The sequence below is a fragment of the Apiospora marii genome (genome assembly GCF_038362585.1).
Source record: "Apiospora marii strain CBS 49790 chromosome Unknown utg000011l_segment0_segment0, whole genome shotgun sequence".
Classification (NCBI taxonomy): Eukaryota; Fungi; Ascomycota; class Sordariomycetes; order Amphisphaeriales; family Apiosporaceae; genus Apiospora; species Apiospora marii.
This window is the reverse complement of record NW_027117382.1, coordinates 3,630,947-3,649,224: the sequence shown is the minus strand read 5'-3', so window position 1 is coordinate 3,649,224 and position 18,278 is coordinate 3,630,947. Positions and strand designations below refer to the sequence as shown.

General features: G+C 51.0%; 7 protein-coding genes across 7 annotated transcripts; 2 read left to right on the top strand and 5 right to left on the bottom strand.

Annotated features, from left to right (window-relative positions):
* Positions 1-282: 282 nt before the first annotated feature.
* PG985_014272 (uncharacterized protein) lies at positions 283-1,664 on the bottom strand (the record flags this gene model as incomplete). Its single annotated transcript, XM_066834038.1, has 5 exons — positions 283-628; positions 683-772; positions 834-1,213; positions 1,306-1,469; positions 1,520-1,664. The coding sequence occupies 5 exons, from the start codon at positions 1,662-1,664 to the stop codon at positions 283-285; spliced, it is 1,125 nt and encodes a 374-aa protein (XP_066678778.1).
* A 964-nt stretch (positions 1,665-2,628) lies between these two features.
* On the top strand, positions 2,629-4,794 carry PG985_014271 (uncharacterized protein; the record flags this gene model as incomplete). The annotated part of the gene is made up of 11 exons (XM_066834037.1): positions 2,629-2,721; positions 2,822-2,908; positions 2,964-3,092; positions 3,164-3,350; positions 3,399-3,482; positions 3,540-3,636; positions 3,693-3,822; positions 3,882-3,998; positions 4,054-4,219; positions 4,284-4,551; positions 4,614-4,794. The coding sequence occupies 11 exons, from the start codon at positions 2,629-2,631 to the stop codon at positions 4,792-4,794; spliced, it is 1,539 nt and encodes a 512-aa protein (XP_066678777.1).
* A 1,601-nt stretch (positions 4,795-6,395) lies between these two features.
* PG985_014270 (ent-kaurene oxidase) lies at positions 6,396-8,402 on the top strand (the record flags this gene model as incomplete). The annotated part of the gene is made up of 5 exons (XM_066834036.1): positions 6,396-6,620; positions 6,677-7,067; positions 7,110-7,354; positions 7,448-7,780; positions 7,911-8,402. The coding sequence occupies 5 exons, from the start codon at positions 6,396-6,398 to the stop codon at positions 8,400-8,402; spliced, it is 1,686 nt and encodes a 561-aa protein (XP_066678776.1).
* A 236-nt stretch (positions 8,403-8,638) lies between these two features.
* PG985_014269 (uncharacterized protein) lies at positions 8,639-11,173 on the bottom strand (the record flags this gene model as incomplete). Its single annotated transcript, XM_066834035.1, has 4 exons — positions 8,639-10,035; positions 10,086-10,221; positions 10,280-10,938; positions 11,008-11,173. 4 exons carry the CDS (start codon positions 11,171-11,173, stop codon positions 8,639-8,641), a joined length of 2,358 nt encoding a protein of 785 aa, XP_066678775.1.
* Positions 11,174-11,643: 470 nt separating this feature from the next.
* On the bottom strand, positions 11,644-13,751 carry PG985_014268 (uncharacterized protein; the record flags this gene model as incomplete). Its single annotated transcript, XM_066834034.1, has 3 exons — positions 11,644-13,073; positions 13,121-13,256; positions 13,311-13,751. The coding sequence occupies 3 exons, from the start codon at positions 13,749-13,751 to the stop codon at positions 11,644-11,646; spliced, it is 2,007 nt and encodes a 668-aa protein (XP_066678774.1).
* Positions 13,752-14,702: 951 nt separating this feature from the next.
* PG985_014267 (uncharacterized protein) lies at positions 14,703-15,143 on the bottom strand (the record flags this gene model as incomplete). Its single annotated transcript, XM_066834033.1, has 2 exons — positions 14,703-14,963; positions 15,114-15,143. The coding sequence occupies 2 exons, from the start codon at positions 15,141-15,143 to the stop codon at positions 14,703-14,705; spliced, it is 291 nt and encodes a 96-aa protein (XP_066678773.1).
* An 857-nt stretch (positions 15,144-16,000) lies between these two features.
* Positions 16,001-17,775, bottom strand: PG985_014266 (BcABA1- cytochrome P450 monooxygenase; the record flags this gene model as incomplete). The annotated part of the gene is made up of 4 exons (XM_066834032.1): positions 16,001-16,120; positions 16,192-16,740; positions 16,806-16,869; positions 16,925-17,775. The coding sequence occupies 4 exons, from the start codon at positions 17,773-17,775 to the stop codon at positions 16,001-16,003; spliced, it is 1,584 nt and encodes a 527-aa protein (XP_066678772.1).
* Positions 17,776-18,278: the final 503 nt, after the last annotated feature.

The following is an 18,278-nucleotide window of genomic DNA, read 5'->3' as shown; positions in this document are numbered from 1 at the left end:
GGAAATACTCATCCAGTGAATCAACTGCATACGAAAGCTCTCACGGAATGGGTCACATTAGCTGTTGATTGGCCTTCAGAATATGTCCGAGGTGTGGTACATATCATCAGATAGGAATGGACACGCTCAGCAAGGTAAGCGCACTGGGAACAATCAAAGAGATTCACGTGCAGTCGTTGAGGTCGGTCTTGGTATTCAATAACCTAAATAACAAGTAGAACGAGAGTAACCGATACAGATAGGCAAAAGAGTAACTATGAACATATAGACATCGAGAATCACTCAAACCAAACCGGTATCGCCCTTCTGTCGATGACCTTGAAATGGGACTTCGTCATCACCAGCTGCTGGAGGAACCAGGCGTCTTTCCGAAGCATGCTCCTCAGATGCAGGTCCGTATTTCATCTGAATGTTTGTTTCCGCTTTACCATAGACGCCATTATCGGTAGCTGCATAGCTATTGGATGATGTATGCGAGTTCTTGCTTCTCCTCAACTTCAGTGTTGAGAGTTGAGAGAAAGCAGATGCTACTCTGGAATAGACGATGGAGTTGGCGACAACAACAGTCCAGAAGGCATGTACAGCGGGAACACATCCAACCATGATCGCAATGGTTAGCTCGACAAGCCTGCGGTCGGTTAGCCTGGATAGTCTCCATATGCAAAATACTCAGGGGACTTACACGCCCATCGATGCCGTCTTCATATCCGTCGTGGAGACCGATAATGAGGTGACTCTGAAGTACAAAGCCGTCGTGCTGGCAGCAACCGCGCTGGGTTTCGAACGCATTAGTCGCACAATCGCACCAACCAAGAACCTTGAGAGAGCCTTACAATATGCCGCTAAGAAAGCACAGGCTGACACCGATCTTCTTTGCAAGCGGCAGGCGCAGCTTGGCGATGATGGGCAAGGGGAGAACAAAAATGAGAATGTCTACAGCGAGCCCGACGGCCCCTGTGGCGAGGCCGCCAATGGAGCTAGTTACGGTGCAGGTCTGGATAAACTCTGGTGAAATCTCACGACCAACGGGTGAGCACACAGCGCTGATCCAGGACGTTATGCCGAGAATGAAGAGAAAGGTCCCAACCAGAGCCAGGTGAGAAATAACTCGGATCCATTTCTGGATGCCAAATAGTTGAACGTAGAGAAAGAAGATTGGCGCTTTAGCAGTCCAAGTGGCATAGCCTGAAACCAAAGCACTGGCTACACCCAACTGATGGACAGCACCGCACATTAGTTGACGAGCCTCGGATCACCCCCATGAGCATCTCGGGAGTTTGGGTGTAACATGAAACTGGTACTGACCTGTGCTAAGTACCGCAAAGATGCCGTCATGGGGTTATCAAGAGCTAGAGAAGTGTAAGCAGAAGCGACAGTGCCATAGTCCCAGGGAACAGAAATACCGTTGACAGTGAGATTGAACACGACGAACATTCCAGCAAATAGTAAAACCGAAAGGATGGAAATATCTGGAACAGTAAGTTTCATGCTGGTTGTTTGCATTTGGACCAAAACTGACAGTCAGCTAGATAGAGCTTTCGAATTTTCCTGAGGTTCCCAATCACCCGAGCTATGCAGAACGCGGCTGCGAGGGCTATCATCATAATACCGACGCCCAGGAACACAGTGGTAGACATCCCTTTGGGCATCGTACCGGCGTCCATCTTGGGATGCGACACTCTTGGTTAAGGAGATAGTTGTGATTAGAGTAGATAGGTGAAAGACTGAGAAAGATCCAATCAAGAATTCGTCAACGGTAGAAACATGGAAGAGATGCAAATCAACGCAACTGGGATCATTGATTTCTATAAGCAAACTGGGCGTCAAGCTCTGTTTCCAAGTGAGCATCCTCGACGAACGGCAGGATGTCACTCCTTGAATTCATGTGTGATGGGCCCTGATTGTGGCATCCGTCCTTCCCTTTCTGGTGAAGGTCGATGCAACCCACCAAAGTTCAATAATTTGCTGCAGAAGGGAGGCTGACTGCAGTCTAATCTACCGGGAGTACATCCGCGGACGTACCTAGTTCCAACATAGCGGCACGGAAACCCTTGGCACGGAAACCGACTTGCGGGGACTCCCACTTAATCTGTGGAGTTGACCCTATTGATATTTTTAGCATACGCAAGGCGTTTTTGTGACGCAACCGCAACCGACACTGACCTTGCCCAGGCAATGTTCAGCCTTAGCAAAGATGACAGTTGCTCTATCTGGAGTAATCCACAATACCCGAGCCCAGCACATGAGATGGATTTAGAAAGTTCCAACACGCCTCGTTGGTTTACTTTGTGCATTCGCAAGCTACATATGTACGTAATAGACGGGCCGCAAGCGACTCCAGTTACGTCACAACACTGATCAGGGCATCGGCATGTTGATCACACATTATCAAAGGCGCATGGGAAATGTACCGTACTTTGGATGCAACGAGTGGCGCTTACAACCCTATTCTTGTTGTTCTTCCTGATACCAAGCGTCGTCCGGCTGGTATATATAATGTTATTTTAACGCATTCTTTCGAGATCTGTAAATGGTCCACCGACGGCTCTCTATGCCTGACGCACTATTTGCCTCTTGTAACCACTCATTCACACTTGACTCCTTTCAAGACACAATTGAGAAATCACAATGCAACCGGCAGACGTAGCAACTATGATGGCTTCCTTGCCGTGGCTTGAGATTAAGTCACTGGCTATATACGCCATCAACATCTTGCCAATAGTTTGTCTGCTCATCGGAATCTCTGTGGGGCTCCTATGCTACCCCTGTGATGGCTTTTAGCCATGGGTTGAATGAACTTAATATGCTAATCTTTGAACAGAAAGCTCCGGCACTTGCACAGAGATGGGCGTATCTCTTCAGAGGCCCAAAAATCATCCAGGACGGATTCGACCGTGTATTCTCTACCGTCCCTCTCTTGCTACCAATCCTCATGCAAGCACATTTTCTGACCTTGTGAACAGGCAAATGGGGAGCCGTATGAGGTCTTGGCCCCTGATACACGTTATGTCTTTGTAACTTCGCAGAAACACATCAAGGAACTTGACTCGGCTCCAGATACGGTGCTTTCGCTTCAAGCTGCATCCAAACAGGTAAAGCTCAATCCATGTCCAGATCTGTTCCAAACCTCGGGATTACATTTTACTAACTCTATTTCGCATAGATGCTGCAACCAATGTATACCATGCACGGCTTCAACTGGTTTGACAGAAGGGGGACTGAGGGTGTTGGGTTCGTCCGTGCTCTTCGCACTTTGTTGACGTCCAACCTTCCCAACATTCTACCAGATCTCAGCGCTGTCATTAAACTTCAAATGGCCTCTTCGATTTCAAGCCACAGTATTGTGGGAGGTAAGAGTCGAGCGTGGTGCCGTACTTTCATCGCTAACCTATCTAAAGGGGTCAGACACTCTCCAGTATATCCCATGATAACCAAACTTGTGGTTTTGGCAAACGCATATTCGTTCTTCGGTGAGGAATTAGGTAAGATCAAACTACGTCGTACTAAGGCGGAAGAGGAATTTCCTGACAGTTTAGCAGCGAAGAATGAGCCGTTCATGCTGGCAGCTCGAAGCTACATTGAGGAGACCCTTCTGTGTGCCGAGCTTGTCAAAGTACTGCCAAAGTTCATGGGGCCGTAAGTTCAGACACATTCTCCCACAGTATCTGACTTGCGTCTGACATAATCTACAGGATCATAGGGCGACTGGTTGCTTCCCGAATGAAATCACACGAAGTCATATACGATAGTTTGATCCCGATTGCCGAGCAACGCTGTCGGGAGAGGGATCAGAAGTTACTAGGACAGCCAGTTCCAAACCACGTCAGACGATCCTCATCCCGATTTTTGCAAATGCCTCCATGCTGACACACAGTTTATAGGCTGACTGCATCCAATGGATTATGGAAACGTCTCCGAGGCAAAACCCATGGACCCCCAAACGAATCGTCCATGAGCTGATGGCAATCTGGTTCGGCTCAGTTCATGCATTGTCGACTGTAAGTGGATTGGCTCTATATGACCCTCGGAGATGTTCAGCTCTGACAACCACAGACTATCACCTTCGCAATTCAGGACCTTTGTTTGCATCCAGAATACGTTGAACCATTGCGAAGATCGTGTAGAGAGGGCTTCGACGAGTTTACGCGAACTGGCAAAGGACTTGAGCTTTTGGACAGCTTCATCAAAGAGTCGGCTCGCCTGACTCCTGTGGAATCTAGTGAGTGCCCACATTCCATGCCCTGGCCAGAGATCGACCTCCACATCTAACAAATCTGCCCTAGTGAGCACAAGACGATGCGCAACTCAGCCTTTCACACTTTCCAATGGTACTACTCTGGGCATTGGCGACTGGGCTTGCACTCCAGTTCGTTCTATTATGCAGTACGAGCAGTACTACCCCGAAAGTCTCCATTTCCACGGGTTCAGATTCGCGCCCCCAAAGCTCGTTGAAGAAATCCAAGGGAACTTCAAGGTTCCGCAACCGTCAACTTCGAAGCTGACCGATGCCGGCGATTCATGGTATGTGTGGGGTACGGGGAGAATGGTGTGGTATGTCCAAAGCATCCCAACTTCGTGTGACAAGATCAAAAGAACCGACTGACCATGAACAGCCCAGGAAGGTACTACGCATCGGCAGTTATGAAGCTTTTAGTTGGACTAGTTGTCATGAACTACGACTGTGAACTTGTTGATGCGCGTGAATCGCGCTGGTTCACTTGGCGATCTTGTATACTCCCTCGAGAGGACACCATGATGGTTTTCCATGCCCTTGAGTCGACTAATTATCCATGAGCGATACCACTATGCATGGGGAGATGGCAAGCAATCCTTAATGGTGGCGCAACCAACTTAGTTGTAAAATCTATCTTTTATCGCTTTTTGTCATCGCACACGTTTTCATCAGTATGCCCAAAATGTCGACCTTCACAATCGACTCGAATATTACGTGTAGTCATATTATGTGCCTCTTCGCTCTATCCTTAGTAATTGACAACTTGTCCTGAATGCTATCTTTCATTTCCAGTTTTCCTCGCAGAGAAGGCTTATGCTCCTGTGCGCTGGTGGCCTGGGCCCCATGTACTGAATGGCAGAGCTCTTTCTCAAGCAAATCATTGGATGAGATTCTGACTGGGCTTTCGGAGAGAATACTGGGCCAAGACACACCGTTTTCTCCGAACTGTTGATTGTGATGGAGCCTTCGGAGAGACTTATATTGCCAAGACCTGTAATTCTCTCCGAACTGTGATTTTTCCCTGACCGACCTCATAGCCGCCGCTCCCCATGATACTCCACTAAGAATGGATGCGTTTTGTTGTGCCGAGCCTTCGCGCTTAACTAGGTCGTACTTGGATAGCGACAGACATTGCGTTGCCACTAATGATGGTGGGGAGTTGACCGAACCCACATGAGCAACAGGGCTGACTAATGCAGATCGGTTGCTACATACGGCAGCCATTTTGAAGATCTATACTTGGCAATTCCAGGGTAGGCGGGACAGCCCGACAGAGTTGGCTGAGTAACTCCGCGATAAGCGGAACCTATGTTTGGGGGCGAAGCATGTCAGCGATATTCCCTATCTCTCTCTACTTATGGTCGAACATACCAGTACTAAACATGCTGATCTCTCTTGACGTAAGACTGCAGTCCCACTTATTGCTGACAGCAGTCGGGGCACGGGCAGGCTGTACGAGAAATGGAGCCGCCGCCAGATTCGGGTAGTCTAGCGGTTACGAATCCGCATCCTACCATTGCAACCCATCAGCTGGGATGTAACTGCCGCGTCAAAATCACGTAAACGCAGCCATATTGAAGCCAAACGTGGTAGCACAACAGAGATTCAATGTTACGGTACATGTCTAGGCGCGCAAAGGCCATGACGCCGAGGGATATCCGGCAGGTGGCAGTGCCCCTAGGGCGAAGCAGTACCGTGCCCCTCTTGAGTACCAATACTGTAGACCAACTGCATCGGAGGGATTGCGGCACAGACACACCGGATTAGCTCATGCCTACCAACCGCGACAATGATACGGCCAGGCGGTTAGTGAAGATTTGGGTTGCACAAGTTGGGTTCTGACATTGAGAGATCCATCTTTGACATCATAGGCAAAGACATCTTTGACATCATAGGCAAAGACGCACAGCCTCTTCTGGGTCTAGTCAGCTAGACGAACGAGGTTACCTCAGGGGCGAAGCAGAAAAGGGCGGTTTCATTTCATTAAGTAACGATGATAGGGGGTTTTTAAAGTGACTGCCAGGTGACTGTATATGTCACCACAGCCCTGGCCGCCACGCGCACCCTGGAGATTCCATGGTCAAGTCATGAGTTCCCATGAATTTTCATGCAGCAGAGTTCGTTTACTCACTTTCAATCTGTTGCAACTGTTGCACTCATAATGGCGGACTTGGTCACAGTTAATACTCTTTTATCGCTGATTGCTCTCTGGGCCGTATATTGGCTCAAGAGATCTAATACAGCGCCAACTAAGGATGAAGGCAATGATGGTTGGTGGAAGCGCAACCCCGTTGTTGGCTTGCCGAAAGGGATGCTTCCGTGGCTACGGTCGTTGATCAAGTCCCTCACGAGAACTAGGGCGTGGGTATTTGAGGGCTACAGCAAGGTCAGAATGCAATGCTTCACAGATCATGACACCAGTCGCTAACGAACGCATAATAGTTCTCCAAATCCAATATGTTCTTCACTGTCCCGACCCTGGATAAAGGACGGGTGTTGGTAGTTCCCCCTGAGCAGGTCAAAGCCATCTACAGGCTCCCAGACACCGTCCTGGATGCGATGACGACTGCGAATATGACTATCCAAAACGAGTGGACGGTGTGGGACGAGAAGATCACCCACAGTGGTGGCCATGTTATGGTCAAGCTGATTAGCAACCGCATCACTCGAAACCTCTCCTTCTTGACGCCTATCATCGCTCGGGAAATCGAGAATGGTTTTGCAAGAGAGTGGGGGAGTTCCAAGACGGAGTGGAAAGATATCAGTCTCTGGACCTCGTCACTGAACCTGATCGCTGGAGCGGCTAATGGGGCATTTTTCGGAGAACATTTCTGTGAGAGCCTCCGGCCCTAAATACCTGGATTCTTACTAACAGTCGCTACTGGTCGCGACATGGGGTTTCTGACGCGGCTTCAAGACCATGCGAAGATGCTCTTCTTTGGCTCCATCGTGATCAACTGTACGCCTAAACCATTGCGGTTTTTGAGTGGCTACTTTATCGGTTGGATAATGCATTTCCTCTTCCTGAGAGCGGCACGGTATATAATGCCGACTGTGAAAGATAGGCTGCGCCAGGCGGAGCGGTTGAGAGCCGATCCAAACTATGACTGGACGCCACCTGTAAGTATCAGTGATCATGCCATCCTTTGAATCAGACGTCGTCCAAAAAGTCACTTTAACTTCCTCATGAGCTGACTGTTTTCCGTTGTGCAGCAAGACGGCCTGCAATGGGGTATCGAAGAGGCCTACGAGTCCGGCGACCCAGAGCAGCTTGACCCAACGCGAGTGGCTCTGCGTATGGTCTACTTGAATGACGTCTCGATGCATTCAACCAGCTACACTGCACTCAACGTTATTCTGGACCTAGCCAGTCTTGACCCGTCTCATGGATACATAGACGCTCTACGTGCTGAAAGTGGCCGGGCACTCAAAGCTGCTGGCGGGTCTTGGACTCGCGCCGCTGTGAACGAGCTGAAGCTTATCGACTCGACGGTACGAGAATCGATGAGACTAACACCATTCAACAGCGTCGGAATCACTAGAACGGTACGTCTTCGTATTTCTTCGTCTTCCCCACTTTACTTCATGTCATGATTGTTGATGCCTGGGAGTCAAGCCGTCATGGCCCCAGTTCGATTCCTATAAACATTGGAAAGTGGTGCTGATAATAACACAGGTAATTGACCCTCACGGTATCTCTGTCAAACAGGGTGATACGGAGACCAAAATCCCGCCGGGAACTGTCCTTGGGATTCCGGTGGAGCCAATCCACTACGATGAATCATTCTACCCCAACGCCCACGAGTTCTACCCGTTTCGATTTGTGTCCCCAGAGGTTGCACGTGGTGTGCTGAACCAACAAAAGACTGCGGCCAAGGCTGACGGTAGCTCGGCAACTGGCATAGGAGCATGCCACACCGAGGAGAAGACCAGCGTCACGATCGATGACAGCTTCGTCACGTTCGGAATCGGTAAGCATGCGTGCCCGGGCCGCTTCTTCGCTCTCAACGAGATCAAGATTCTCGTCGCACATATGGTGTTGCACTACGATATCGAGCACTTGAAAGGGGGTAGAGCCAAGATGACACCAATTCTTTGGCTCAATGCACCGTTGTTCAACAGATTCAATGTCCGAATTCGCAGACGGACGCCAGCGGAATTGGCTTAGATGTAACAGTAACGACCAGATGTCTTGGAGGATGTGTTTTATGACTGAAGGTAGATTGGTCACTGGATTGTTATACCCTAGATTTAGCAATTGACCTAACTTGTATCTTCCCATGCCATCTTTCTTCAAACAATATAGTACGGTAGCAGCTCGCGAGCGTTGTTCGTCAATACAGCAATTAATCATGATAATGTACCAGGCGTGAGTTCCACTCAAATTGCTAGAAGTCCTTCTATTCACGTCCATATCACCTTCAAGTATGCATTCATCATTACATGCAGGAACTTGTTATCCCTTCCTACCAGTTCCTGTTTCCTTTGCCCACGCGATTTGATCTCGTCAAAAATGGACTGCCACTCCTGCTGTATAATTTCCTCCCTTTTATGTGTCTCTAATTGCGACCCATCAAGTCTCTGCAATTGCGATTCCACCCTTTCGACACTATGACCGAAGGTCACCCGGATATACGAAGGAGCTATATCCGGCATGTCAGACAGCTCCTTCTGAACAAATGGCCTTCCTGGCCGATCAGGCCCAGGTTTCTTCCACCACAAGGCCATAAGATGCCAAACCACAATATTCCTGTCTTCCAGAAGCCGGTGGGCTGCCTCGGAAGCCTTTTGAGGAGTCCAGTTGTCTCGCATCTGTTTACATAGTCGTGGGAAATCTTGTGAAGTGGTTGACGACTCCACATCCAGGGGAGGTACGGGTTGCTTCTTTACGGCATATGCGATATGGCTTCGTCCATGTGAGCCTAGCAAGTCCAAGTGGCAAAGCCTGTGAGTGAGAATCAGACTGGATGCCACAGTGGAGTGGTTCCTAGAGCCCAGCCTCACTTTGACTACCCAGTGGGAGAGGTAGTCTTTAAGGAAAGCCCACCGATCGGCTAGAGCGTAAGCTTTGAAGGGCAAACACCTGCCTTGAGTCGATTCGGAATGATACGGTCCTAGGAACCGGTCAAGCTCGTCAAAGACATACTTGGTAGTTTCGCAGGTGGGTGCATTTGTTTGGAGATCCTTTGGTGCTTGCAACATGTCAGCAGACCTCTTGTTCTCTACTTGCGCACCCGTGGAGCCAAATATTCTTTGGCTTTGAAAATGCGCCGGCGCATAGGAAACAATGAAGAACAGCGTCCCCAAGTCTATGGCAAGATCTGTTGCTGCCCCTGATGAGTTCATGGTGGAAGACTGGATCTTCCCAGACGTGAAATATTTCAGTATCTGCTCGAAGAATAAGTGGCAGAATATCAGAGACGAGGTGTAGATATCGTATGAACTCATTTGCGTATGGTCTCGGAGGTAGTCGTGATGGAGAAACAATATTACAACGATCTCTGAAAGCCTTATGGAGGAACGTCCAGAGGGGGGTACCGAATGATGGTCCGCAGGATTCAAGGTCCATGTAGCGTCAGGCAATTGAGTTTGAATGTCGTGTATTAGTTGTGATAGTGGCAGGTCCAACGGTACTCTCTTGGACGGTTGATCATCAACGCTTTGCAAGAAGTCTGAACCCATTGCAACCTTGGTCACAAGTGCCTTGATAAAACAAATGTGCTTGAAAGAACCATCGTAACGGTTCAAGTGCTTTGATGAATTTCTGGGATACGTTCTGGCAAACATAGTTGAATGCATCACTATTTTCGGTGAGCGTCATAGCTTTGGTTTAATAGTTAAAAAAACTTACAATCTACGAGAACATTGAGGTCTTCCAGACGTGCGTCGAAGCAATGTTTCCAAGACATTGCCTTCTTTTCGTTGGTCCAGTTCGCGACCTTGTCCCAATGAGTTTGACATGATGTACAGGGGAAGCCGTCTGAACACTAACCCACCAGTGTTATAACGTGAGAATTACCGCAGGCACGGGTATGATATGCTTACCTTGAGATTCTTTAGTCTGCATCTGGTGCACTGTCTCCCCTTCTTCTTGTGCCTTTTCTGTCGTCTCCCTTGATTCTCTCCATACAATTGAAAGAGACAGTTGTCGGTCCACATCTGCTGAAGGCTCGGCAGCTTTCGCTTTCCGTTCACAACCTCTGGAGGCCCAAGATCGTTACCAGCTAAGAAAACCCCGAGATTACCAGGTCGATTCGTGGGTTTCCAGGCCTCGTTGGTTATAAGTCTTGACTCGTCGCTGACAGAAGGCAATAGGTGTCGATCCGGTAAGCCGCCCTCGATCCCATCATCTCTAGGAAGAAGAGATTGAAGGGTCGTGGGATCAGACTCTGGAATTGTATCGAGGAAATCACGGAAATGCGGGTTGTCCATAAGTCCTGGTGGTTGCGGTTTACCTTGGTAGTCATGATGAACGGAATCGCCCATGGAGGATGGAAGGGTTTCGGTTGAGTCTGTGGAGGTGCCATTCGCCGGTATAAGCGGCTCCGAAGTAACTCGGGGATGTGGGAAGTCATGTTCACTCGAAGGGAACCAAGATATGCCACCCCAGTCGGTGTGCGGTCCAAGTGGTGGCATCTGGGGATGTGCCGGGGAGATAGCACGGTTCTCCAAATGTATTGGTGGGGTGCTATTGGAGTTGAGGTCTAAGGGAAAGTTCCAAGGATGAGGGCTTCGAAAAGGAAAAGAAGGAAAAGTCACCGGCCCGATCGTACTGCCAACAGCATCCGAAGCCCCCGGAACGAGCAGTGGACCCCTGTCTTGCCTTTCGTGAGGGGCATGGAGGCCTGGATTGGGGATACAACCTGCGTTATTTTGGGTTTCATGCAGATCGGGCTGTTCGTTTGGGGGGGCTGAGGCTTTCGATGCATCTGCGGCCATGTTGTAACACGGCGACACACGCGGGTGATCTGACAACCCTGACAAATGTCTTGGGAAAGGAACGTAGGCTAATCCAAACGACTAGAAGGATAACTCAAGCAACGGGATGGAATGAGAAAACAATTGGGGGGTCAAGTCGGCAGGTGCGGGGTGTTAGGACCCAAGTGGGAAAATGATGACAACACATGAACGCTGATCTAAGCATGGCAACGTAATCGCCCAGATTCCCTGTCGATCATTTCCTCTTCGTCCTGCTGCCTTGCCGGAGTGGCTGAGTGATGACAGGCACCGAGTATAACTGCGTTTCATGGATTTAATCATCTTGTCGTTGAATAATTGATTGTTAATTAATGCTGCCACTGGAACGAAAACTCTCTTCGCGCCACACTTACATCTTGGCATCATCTACAGTTCAATAATGTCACCTGTCCAGACCGAGGCTTGATCGCAATCACTAGAAGCGTTTTCCTTTAGGTCCAAATAGTCCTCACAAACGTGTCCAGAAACACCTGCCGTAGTCGGTTGTCCTTCTCAATCAGCTCTCTCTTCCTATGTGCAGTCAAGCTCCACTCCTCTGAGATAGCTTGCCACTCCTGCTTGATTACGTCCGTCTCATGAGAGGTAAACGTACCCGTTCCGCCGCTGCTCTGCATTTGAAACTCCAATGATTCAACACTGGCTATCCGAAAACGGATATACAAGGGAAACATGTCAGGGAAGTCGATCAGCTCCAGCGATTCCGATAGACGTTCTGGACGCGCTGGGCTGTGAATCAGCCATTGCACGGCCAGCATTAGCCAACAGAACATCCTTTTGTCTCCTATGAAACCATGAAGCGTCTCGGACGCCTTCTGGGGACTCCATTGGTTCTGCAGCTGCCTGCACAGAGTTGACAATGCTTCTAGGCTGTTTGGCGCCATGACACCCATGGACGATATTGGTTGATCATGCCTTACACATGTGCTGTGGTTTCCATCGTTGTCGAGCAATCTCAAGCGGCATAACTTTTGAGCTAAAACCAGTCTTGATGTGACAGTGGACGGTTCTGCCGAGCAAAGCGCCACTTTATTCACCCAATGAGAGAGGTAGTCCTTGAGAAAGGCCCATCGATTGGGCAAAGTAGCAGCTTTGAAGGGCAGCTGCCTGCCTTGGGCCCTCTTGGAGCTATCGGATGTGAAGAATCGATCAATTTCATTCAGCAAATACCTTTCAGCTTCGGGGGTGGCTAGTATGTTGTCTGGTAGTTTTGATATCTTGGTTGCTTTCTCGTCTTCGAGGTCGGCTGAGATAGTCCAAGGAGCGTCTGTTGAGTCAACTAGATCGGCGTATTGAAAGTGGGATGGACCATGGCAGATCAACATGAAGAGTGTGCCTAGATCTATAGCCAGCTCGGTAGCTTGGGGTGAGCCAATGGGGATGGCGTGAATCTTGCCAGTTCTGAAATGTCTTATGATTTGTTCGAAAAACATGTCTGAGACGGCCAAGGACAGGCAGTAGAGCTCATAGGAGCCCAGATTCGTATGCTTCAGGAGGTAGTCATGATGGAGAAACATGATTGTGACGATTTCCGAAAGACGTATGAAAGGCCGGTCTGAACGGGCCAATGAGCGATGTGCCGTGGGAGTCAAAGTCCACGGGTCGCTGGGCAATTGCTTCTGGATGTCCTGGATCAAAAGCGATAGTGGTGGGGCTGACGGTTTGCTCTTCTGGGTTTTTTCGCACACAAGGAGCCCCGAGTTCTGGGATTCGCCGTATTCTCGCAAGCCGGGGCCAGTCTCCAAGCTGTCCACAAGCTCTCTTATGAAACAGATTTGCTCGAATGACCCTGTCAGATAGTGCCTCTTCATGTCCCTAGACCGCTTTCTGGGATGCGTTCTGGCGAACATGATTAAATGTGTTACTAAAGATTGTCAGCTTACATCGTCACTTGACTACCTGAAGACTTACAGCCAGTAAGAACGTTGAGATCCTCTAGTCTCGCATCGAAGCAATGGCTCCAAGCCATCATCCTCTTCTCGGTTGCCCAGTTTGTGGCTTTCTTCCAATGCTCCATACATGACGTGCAAGGAAACCCGTCTGAGCACTGAGAATCAGATGTCAGTAAGTAAGTTCTATACCCCATCTGGCATGTTTATACCTTCAAGTTCTTGAGTCTGCACCTCGTACATTGCCTCCCTTTCTTTTTCTGTCTTTTATGCCGCCTGCCTGTGCTTTCGCCGTATAGTCGCAGGATACAATCATCATTCTGCATCTGCTGGAGACTCGGCAGCTTGCGCTTTCCATTGCGAGGACCTGGTGTATCTTGGTGGGGGCACACCGTAACAGTTGCGCTGGTCGAAGAGGGCTGTACGATGTGAAAGGACTGAGTAGGTTCCATACGAACGTTGTGGCTGGGGTCATTGTGCTCGACTGGCTCAGTATCCAGAAGTGGTACACTCTGGCTCAAGACTTTGCAATTGCTGTCACTCGTCTCAAGAAGAAGAGATTGCAAAGTCGTGGGATCCGACTCCGGGATGGCATCAAGAAAGCTTTGGAAGTCAGGATTGTCCATAAGCTGCGGTCGTGGTTCTGTTGTCATACTCGACCAACGCATCCAATTGTTCAAAAGTGATCATGAACTATGTGGTGTAAGCCCCGATGAGATGTCACGTGGCGTGGGATGTGGGAGTTGGAGCGGTTTTGGGGGAACAGCAATCAAAATATTAGCTATTATCCGCTAGGCGTTTTCGAACATTCCTAGGCGGGCCGGCCCTTGGTACAAGGTCCCAAGAAGACTAATCAGTTGAAACCAAAACGTCAAATGTCAAACATTAATAACGCAACTTGGAGAATAATTGGGGGTGAAATATAGATCTCATGGTAATAAGATCCGAAACAAAGTTTTGCTGACAAGTCAAAAGCCGGGCCAGAACGGATCCATGGGGTCTTATATAAGCAAAATAGAATCATTGCCCGCAGTTAATCTACAGGGGTGACGTATTATTGGACAGCGTCATGCACGTTGGTGATTCTGTCGTCAGCCTTTTACCGAAGTCGGTAACAAGAGCGCAGATCGAGCCTGACTTCTGCATATGGCCATTTCTAGTCCCACGAGTTGGATTACTGTGCCGTAGGCAGGCGGCTGAAAGCGTGTATTTCTCCACTTCTGCTCGCGCCCGCATGCGCTTTGATAGTCTCACCGCCACTAAGGACAGGGGCGGTTCGCGGACAGGGGGGCTGAAGTATGCGCCTGTCAGTTGGGGATTACATCAGGATCCCATATGGAATGCTTATCATCGTACACGAGGCTGCCCTGATATTCGTACCACATCTGGTAGGCAGCCTAATATACAAAGTTGGGTTTGAATTATCAACGACCAAAAAAGGAAAGAAATCATTTGCCAATCCACATCTCTTAATTCTTCCAGCTTTTATCCAACAGGGTGAAGAGATCTGTGTCCACATTGCAGGATGTTTAACTACAACTGTGCATAAAGCAAGAATACCCCGTCTAGTCATAGAACCGTTACGGCTCGAATGCATAAGCCAATCAATCAGTGTCCTCATCGTCCTCCGCAACCTCCTCCATCTGCTGCTCCGGCCGCTCCTCCCCCTCCTGCCGGGCCCGCCTCCTCCTCGCGCACCCCTTGCTCCCCGGCGGGCAGGCCGGGCTGTACTGGACCGCGTTGATGGCGAACCCGGGCACGGCGTCGCTCGTGACGAAGGCGGCGCTGGTGCAGCCGTTGGCCTGGACGGCGCCGACGAGCGGCTTGGCGTCGCCGTTGACGACGCGCGCGCAGCCCAGCTTGTTCTTGAAATAGGCCGTCACCGGCGCCGGGTCCGCGTTAGCGCCCGTCGCCCGGGCACACACGGATCAGGAGGTGGTCTTGCTGGAGCCTTGGAAGATGGGCGTGCACAGTTCCGCTTGGGCTGTGGCGGCGCCGGCGGCGAGGAGGGAGACGAGGGTGGCGGCGGTGTTGGTGAAGTGCATATTGTTGGTTGTTCGTGGGTTTGCTGAAAGGTAAAAAGTATGAATGTGGATGAAATGCAAAGTTGGTTTGAGTGTAAGATTGGCAGATGCGTTGATAGGGGAGTTGTTGGAAGGTGAGGATGCGATGTTGATAGAAACCTTTCATAGAGTTGGCGGCACGCTCGAGCCTCTTTATACTCGGATCGGCTACTCGAAGCCATGTATCTTCTTTTTCTTCTTCTTCTTCTTCTAATACCATCACGGCCCATGCCGCTGATAACATTGGTAGTACCCGTCTTGGAGTCATGATCGATGTCATTCACTTCACCTTGGAGAGTCGGCGGTAGAGTATTGCTAGCCAAACGACTGCAAGGGGCTCGGCTAAAAATAGATCGATTATATACGGTCAGCACAGCCTTCAATGCTGTCAGGTAGTTTACTGCTGCTAGTGGCAGTCCGATTAAACAACTGGCAACCGCCGTTAAGGTTTGTCTAGTTGGGACCGATAGTGATTGGCTGTTTGCAAGCTTTGAAACGTCAAGCCACAAGTGGCCCCACCAAAGCACCATGGATCCCCCTATTCATGGTCACCGCACCCCTGAGTCGTGCACAACGTTCAGGGTTATACCTAGTAGGCACAACTTCATGCACCCGGCGCACGCCCTGGCGGGTACTCCCCCAGATGGTCACCCCGCGTCTAGAGAACGAAGCCCACTTGATTGGGAACACGAGTTCGAAACTTGGCGTGACTGACATTCTATCTTTAGTAATGAGCAATGATGCGGGGATCTGTCTCTATGCAATGCTAGATACGTATACAAATATCTCTGAGCCAATGAGTTCCCCTGGAAATGACTCTGACCGCCCCCGCCCGAAGGCTAGTCAGTCGCCGCCGTAGTCACTTTCACCATCATACCGGACTCCAGGAAGACACCATAGCTCTCGACCTCGCACGGTTTAAGTGGATAGGCTAGTTGGAGATCAAAACGGCGGAACGTCTGTAGAATGTGAGTTCATTATACCAGTCGCAGTGGGAGGAAAGGATCTGGTGAGCACCTGCCTCGAATACGATCTTATTCATCTCCAGGAAACTGATCGCTTTACCGACACACTGCCACTGGCCAGACCCAAACCCCAGCTCGGCATCGCGCTCCATAACGGCCCGGTCCTCAGGACCCAGCTCCATGAATCGCTCGGGCCGGTAAACATCGGCATCTGCACCAAATATGGCAGCCGAGCGCAGCAGCGACGAGATATTGCTGCAAATGGCGGTCCCCGCGGGGACGTAACGGCCCGCGAGGGTGTCGCCGCCGGGCGGCACGATCTTGGGCATGAGCCCGAGCAGGGGCGGACGCATGCGGAGGCCCTCGTAGAGGACGGCTTGCAGGTAAGGCAGCTCGCGGGCCTCTTCGGCCTTGATGATGGGGCTCGATGCGCGGCCGTCGCGGACGGCGGCGCGGATCTCGGCCTGGAGCTTCCGGTAGACGGAGGGCGTGGTCATGGCGTGGGTCAGAATGCAGCGGATGGCCGACGCTGTGCTCTCGGTGCCGGCGACGAGCATGAAGAGGCCTTCGACTTCGCACTCGGTTTGGTCGAGGCCGCGGTTCATGATGGAGGCCTGGTTTCGATATAAGCTTCACTGACCCACAAAGACCGGCTGGGGCGGAGGGATAAATCACTTACGAGCATGTCTTGCTTCTTCTCTGCACCCTGGGCGAATCGCTTACCTACCTGCTTCTCGGCGACTCTGTTGATATAGTATCAGCACACAAACCACCGAGCTCTGACAACGAGACACGTACCCCATCAGCGCGCCAAAGCCCGTCTTGTCTCGCGGCTTGGGCCCCAACAGCTTCAACACGGGCTTCGAGAACAGCACGGCCCGGATCCAAGGCACGTCGGCCGACGTCGACATGCGAGGCCACAGCTGCTTCAGCTCGTGCAGGAAGTTGTACTTGTCGGACTCGTCGGCGAGGAACCCAAACTCCTTACCGAAGCCGAGGCGGGTGACGACGTCGACGGTGAAGTAGGTGGAGATGGGACCCAGGTCGAGCAGCCGGCCCGAGCTGGCGTACCCACGCAAAACGTTACAGAAGGTAGCCAGCTGCTCGTCGACGCCGGCCTCCAGGTCGGGGATCTCGCGCCCCGTGTAGGCGGCCGCGGTGCGCGCGCGGAACCGCGCGTGCTCGTTAGCCTTGAGAACCGTGAACATGTTGTCGTAGTAAGGGTTGAAGCGGCCGGCCGTGTACCAGGGGCTGCGGTCGTAGCCGCTGCGGGCGGCGTTGACGCGGCGCAGGATGTCCGGGTCGTTGGTCGTGAGCTCGTTGGGGCCGGTGCGCAAAAGGGGCATATCCTCGTGGCCGTCGAACATGGCGCGGTGCACCCAGTACTGCTTGCCGCTGTACACGGTCTTGCCCGCCCAGAAGTAGGAGAAGTGGGCGCTCCAGTGCACGGCGGGAAAGCGACGCAGGCGGTGCCAGGCCGCGATGCTGGTGAGGACATAGCACAGCACCGCCGTGAGGCCGGCGATGGCGGCGTAGTAGGAGGGGACAGCTAGCGGGGAGGGCAGGTAGTGGCCATGCCTGAGCGGGTTGGAGAAGGACTCCGGTTCCACGCTGGGAAAGCTGTCCTTCATGGTACTCAGAACTTCCATGATGCAAGATGATAGGGGCTAAAAGAATTACAGAAAAGAAGAGAATCGCGCTGCCAGAGACGATGGCATACGAATCACGATACACGCGAATACACATAGAGAGGTAACACAGTCAGTATTGCAACCAGACCTCGGGAAGCAATGTCAAAGATCGCCCAAGGCAATGGTAATGGTCACACATTAAACCTGGTGGTCATCTACCAGTCAAATGTCGCACCGTCTAGCTCAGGCCGTGGTGTGGGAGGTCAGGAGATATCATCCCCAATAGAAATCTTCAGCGGAGCCCAATGTGGTGAAAGTATCTTGTATTCGTCTGATGGGTGCAGACATGTAAGCTGAAGTTCTCCCTAGCTCGAGATCTCATCTATTCTAGTGCTTATACGGCCCCATCTCAGCCGCAGGCTGACGGTCAGAATGCACAGGTCTTGGCAGCGGAGCGCATCGCGGATTCGTTTCGACGCGAGTAGCGCCGTGTTGGTGGCGCTGGGTGAAAATAGGGCATC